Source organism: Aptenodytes forsteri, unplaced genomic scaffold (genome assembly GCF_000699145.1).
Source record: "Aptenodytes forsteri isolate BGI_AS27 unplaced genomic scaffold, ASM69914v1 Scaffold87, whole genome shotgun sequence".
NCBI classification, from domain to species: domain Eukaryota; kingdom Metazoa; phylum Chordata; class Aves; order Sphenisciformes; family Spheniscidae; genus Aptenodytes; species Aptenodytes forsteri.
Genome location: NW_008796041.1, coordinates 5,102,721 through 5,106,333, shown reverse-complemented (window position 1 = coordinate 5,106,333; position 3,613 = coordinate 5,102,721). Strand labels below are relative to the sequence as shown.

The 3,613-nt window shown below is 37.0% G+C and overlaps 1 protein-coding gene across 1 annotated transcript in view; it reads right to left on the bottom strand.

The window, feature by feature from the left end:
* The window catches only part of PCLO (piccolo presynaptic cytomatrix protein), a 393,514-nt gene that overhangs the window by 63,222 nt on the left and 326,679 nt on the right, over positions 1-3,613 (bottom strand). The window contains exon 20 of the mRNA XM_019473705.1: positions 1,880-1,951. Within this exon, the coding sequence (XP_019329250.1) occupies positions 1,880-1,951 (72 nt within the window). The remainder of the gene's footprint in view (positions 1-1,879; positions 1,952-3,613) is intronic.

The window sequence follows — 3,613 nt, the reverse complement described above, 5'->3', positions numbered from 1 at the left end:
AATTTCTTTTTTTAAAAAAAATAAAAAAAAAAGAGCATTACGACCAATAAGGACCCTTCCTCCCTTAATGATCTTGCAGCTGGGAGGGCCAAGAGATGTAAAGTACTAAAGAGCCATCACAGAGTCTTGAATGAAGGAAAGGACAAAAATAGCCTTGCATTTGGCTCTAAGGTGAGAGGGTTAAAACTAATGTCAGGTAGGGAGGTTTTAGAAGTGCTAGACAACTAAAGTGTGCAATTGCCTCAGGAAACTATGTCTTTGTCAGTTTATTACATGACCCTGAACAAAAGAAAGCCTCTTGAAGTTTAGGGATGGGGAAGTGTCTTCACAGCTGATTTTTTCTAGAAGGTTAAAAGCCTTTTTTCTTTCCTTTTTTCTTTCAGCTTCATAGGTTGCATATGACCTGGCTTGGTCTGTCTGGTTAGGTCTATACTTAATCTGAACAGATTAACTATTTAGCATGCTCCCTGGTGTGGTTTTTCGTCATGGCTTTGGGAAGGACTTGGAGGACAGAATGGCTGAGGATTGTTCCCAATAGGCAGTATAGGCTAGGGGCTCTGCTTTGTAGGAGAAGAGGGTTCACATTCTAGGGGTGTGAACCATGATGTGCCACTTGCCATCTGGGGCACACAAGTGGTGCTGGCCCTATTCAAGCAAGTCCTTAGGGCACAATTTGGATATCGCATATTTGATGTTATGGTGCAGGATTCCTCCGGACATCCTGGTCCTGAAATACACTGGATAGTCTTTTCAGTTCCTTTTTTCCGTGAAGAACTGTTTTCATAATTAAGTCTGAATAATTTAATAAATAAAATAGTTCTAGAGGTTGAAAATATTTGAAGGCAAAAGTTTAAATCTTCCTGTAGAAGCAGCTGCTGGAGCATCCATTTTCTAAATGTCATAAATAACAATGTTGTAAATATTCAGTAAAGCCCTGCATTTGGACAAACATGCTGAACTCAACAAGAATACTGATGCAGTATGCAGGAAATAAGTAATCATGTAGCTGCTTCGTATACATTTATTTTAGTAATTGTTCAAATAGTGACACTGATTGCTCAGTTTTGTAGTTACACAAAGAACTGGGGCTGAACTGAGTCCCTTTTTGCAAAATTCAAATGCAGAATGAGCAGAGATACTCTGAGTTACTCTGTATAAGAGCGATCGATTTTCCTGGGCTTCTGTTTTTAATTATAATCCTCTTTTGTAATAACATTTTTAATTACTTTTTTGACGTCATAGTTATTGCTGGTAATTCTGTATTATATGTGCATATGTTTGTTTATTTGCTTTTAAAAGAGAGAGAATACTTCTTCCCATGATCACTCATCCTATTTGTTATTAATTACAAGATTTTGCCTTTAGTCATACTTTGGTAATGATATTACTATTTTGTAGTGTTAAAAATGAGACCTTGATCAGCAAGACCAAATTACTCACACTCGCAGATACTTATGCATGTGCTAAATTATGGCTTGATGGCAGAATTTAATCCTTTAATCATTTACAAAGACTGATACCTCCTCAGGCTTCCCATGTTATGTTAAAATCAAGGCAGGCAGCTTATCAGTTATAACAAGAATTCCCCATTCAGTCACTGTGAAGTCTCAAAAAAAAAAAAAAGTTCAGTGAAGTAACATTGTGTTGAGTCCTAATTGAACTTGCCCAGTTTATCGAGATAAAGGGAAGGCATCTTTCATGTGTATATGAAAGAAATCATGACCATTTGTTATGAAGTCAGCAGTAAAACTGTGATGTAACAAAGGTTTTACTTAGCACATGTACCATACCTTGGAAGCAAACAGTCTCCAAATACTAGCATGCAGTTAATCAACTTTCTAACTAGTCAGGGTTAGAGAGGAGGAAATAAGATACTCACTTCACCAAGGAAGTCATTTGAGGAAAATCTGTCATAATCCCAGACAGTCACTTCCAGTGTTTTCTTTTTCAGCTGCAATTTAAGTCAAAGGATAATTAACCCCATTGCCATCATAAACTTCAGAACAAGTCTTTATGGTGGTTTCTATTCAGTATCTCCTCCTTGTACCCTTTTTCATAGTGACAGCTAAGCAGCTTTTGTCCTCCCATCAACCTTGATCTCAGAAAAATAATTTGGGGCTATTATTTGGTATCAAGACAAATGGGCTTGTGCTTGGCCCTATTTTAGGAATTTCCACAAGTTGTTTTTGACAGAATGTGCATCCACTACAAGAGCCAAACTGATTTTTAAAGCCCCATTTTTGTATTTCTGCAGCTTTTCTCATCATCAGATCTGAGTTGTCTAACTCAGACATTTGCCTAAAGTGCATTTGAATGTGGATTTCAAACATATTATTTAAAATACCCTATTTACACAATCTTATCTGTGAAGACCAGGCATTAGTACCTCTACAATTCAGTGTAGTCAATGGGACTCTGCAGGTGATCCAGACATGCAGGACAAGTTGTACTGTTAGGTATTAATGACAGCCATCAAAACCCATTATCTGCAGATCTTGTTATGCATGATAGCTGTGTCAAGCACTCTTCCTACAGGCTACAGTAAGAAACAAGTAAGTCTTTTTATATGACAAGATAGCACAAGACAGAGAGGCTGTTGACCAAAGCAGTTGACCTTGTTGGAAAGATTGACCTGACTGTCATTCCAGGAGTCTGTGGCGACAGGTGGGGAGAGGATTGTTTACCCGTGTTGTATGCTGGGGCAAAAGGCCATCTGCGGCTGGAGAGGCAGTAATAAATTCATGTGGCTTGAAAGAGAGAAGGACAAAATTCTGGGGGTAGGGGATGTCTGTGAAGTCAGGCTGAGAAGTTGTAAGTGAAGAATCTTTTGGACACTTCCGAGCATTACCAAGGAAAACAGGACTCTGTTCACATACTTGAATAAAAGGTCAGAACCAGAAATCTTATGTGATAAATGAGGTCATCATCCTAACAGAAGCAATGTGTCACTCACTGCTCTGACTATTAATTGGCTGCTTGGGACAAAGGGACAATAAAGGATCAAGTCATTGTCCAAATCATAAGCTATACCATTCACTGTACAAATTATATATACATTCAAGAAAAGCACTGTTTGCTATTTACCTCCACTGCCCCTTGGTTTAATGCAACACACATTCAGACAGTTCTTAATAACTTTAAATTGCCTTTAAATGATAATTTCATCTTTGTATTATGTATTTGGAATAACTTCTGCTCCCAGCTAACCTTAGAAAAATGAGCAACTATGCAAAGCCATGGTCTTTGAAAATCAAGTTTAAATCAGCATATCCTGGAAAACCCACACAAAGGGGAACTGTACTATTTTTAGCATCAACAATGTACTCTTTAAGCAGGCAACAACATGACTTGAAAGCTAAGATTAAAAAAAAAAAAAATATTTGAGAGCAATTCTTTAATCTTTCTCTGTTTTATTCCTACACAATTAGGCAACATTCTTCTTAAACATTCTTTTTAAAAATATCCTGCAAAAATTAAGGAAAAAGTTGAACGAAAAAATTCTCTTTTGAACATCCCTTACAGAATATCTGTAAAGCTGATTTCATTGACTGAATAAAATTCCTTTTCTTTGCTGTTCCAAGACAGTATCAAAAATGTAACGTGTAAAATAATA